An 882-nucleotide genomic window follows, 5' to 3' on the forward strand; every position below is an offset into this window, starting at 1 on the left:
AACAAGCATTAAGGGGAACCTTGACAAATCAAATTCAAATGATGTTACCCTGTTGAAATGATGGCACTCCAGTCCCTCCGGCGCCCACCTCTCGCGGAAGGCCGCGAGCGTACCGGTGGACATCGCGTGCTCCATCTCCAGGGACCACCCTGGTTGAGGCAACAAGCTCTACCAGCCTGTGCGTTACAGGGAGGAATTGAAATAATTATTGGATTAATTAGTGGCTATCTTATATTTATGGCCCCTGGTTTTGGTCTCGGCCACAAGTGGAACTATCCTCTAGGGAGAAGAGGGATGTATTGAAAGACCACTACCCTTTCCCTGGGGGCCAAGAACGGACGGGACCGGTACGACACAGCCTTACGTTTTCCTCACTTTGATAAATAACTTGCTTCACCCGTAAGTCCTTCTGGTGAGTGTGTCACCAAGGCTTCGAATCCAGAAATCCATTCAAAAGATAAAACAGACTGGTGCTTGACCATTGTTTTTTTGCGAAAGACAACTGGTTTAGGAGTCCCCCCCCACCCTCCCGTTGCCCATCCTCATTGTCCCAGAGTACTCGGGATAAGCCCGGCTTATTTGTGAGCAATGACTGGACTTGCGGAGTTAAAGGGGAGAGATTGTCATGATCTCCCGGGAGCCCCAGGGGCTGAAGAATGGGTAGATTTTCTCGGAAAATTCCACGTTGAAGGTGTAGATGTGGGTCATGTTGTCAGCGTTGTAGAACCGAATTTCCCCCTGGTCCCAGTTCAGGTGAATGCCGATGATTTGGGCTGTGGCCTTCCCCGTGATCGGTTTGGGGGTCACGTCGTTGACCTCGTAGGCGTGGCCGCGCTTGCCGATGGTCCAGTAGCCGTTCTCCGGGCTGAGCGTGACCCAGTC

At 52.0% G+C, this 882-nt stretch overlaps 1 protein-coding gene across 3 annotated transcripts in view; it reads right to left on the reverse strand.

Moving 5' to 3' along the window:
• Positions 1–532: 532 nt before the first annotated feature.
• The window catches only part of LOC139258365 (butyrophilin subfamily 1 member A1-like), a 35,807-nt gene continuing 35,457 nt past the window's right edge, over positions 533–882 (reverse strand). For all 3 annotated transcript variants that reach the window (XM_070874740.1, XM_070874738.1, XM_070874739.1), the window contains one exon: positions 533–882. This exon is cut by the window's right edge and continues 239 nt beyond it. In XM_070874740.1, coding sequence (XP_070730841.1) covers positions 607–882 — 276 coding nt within the window. In that variant the 3' untranslated portion in view covers positions 533–606.

The sequence above is a fragment of the Pristiophorus japonicus genome, unplaced genomic scaffold, assembly GCF_044704955.1.
Source record: "Pristiophorus japonicus isolate sPriJap1 unplaced genomic scaffold, sPriJap1.hap1 HAP1_SCAFFOLD_946, whole genome shotgun sequence".
NCBI lineage: Eukaryota > Metazoa > Chordata > Chondrichthyes > Pristiophoridae > Pristiophorus > Pristiophorus japonicus.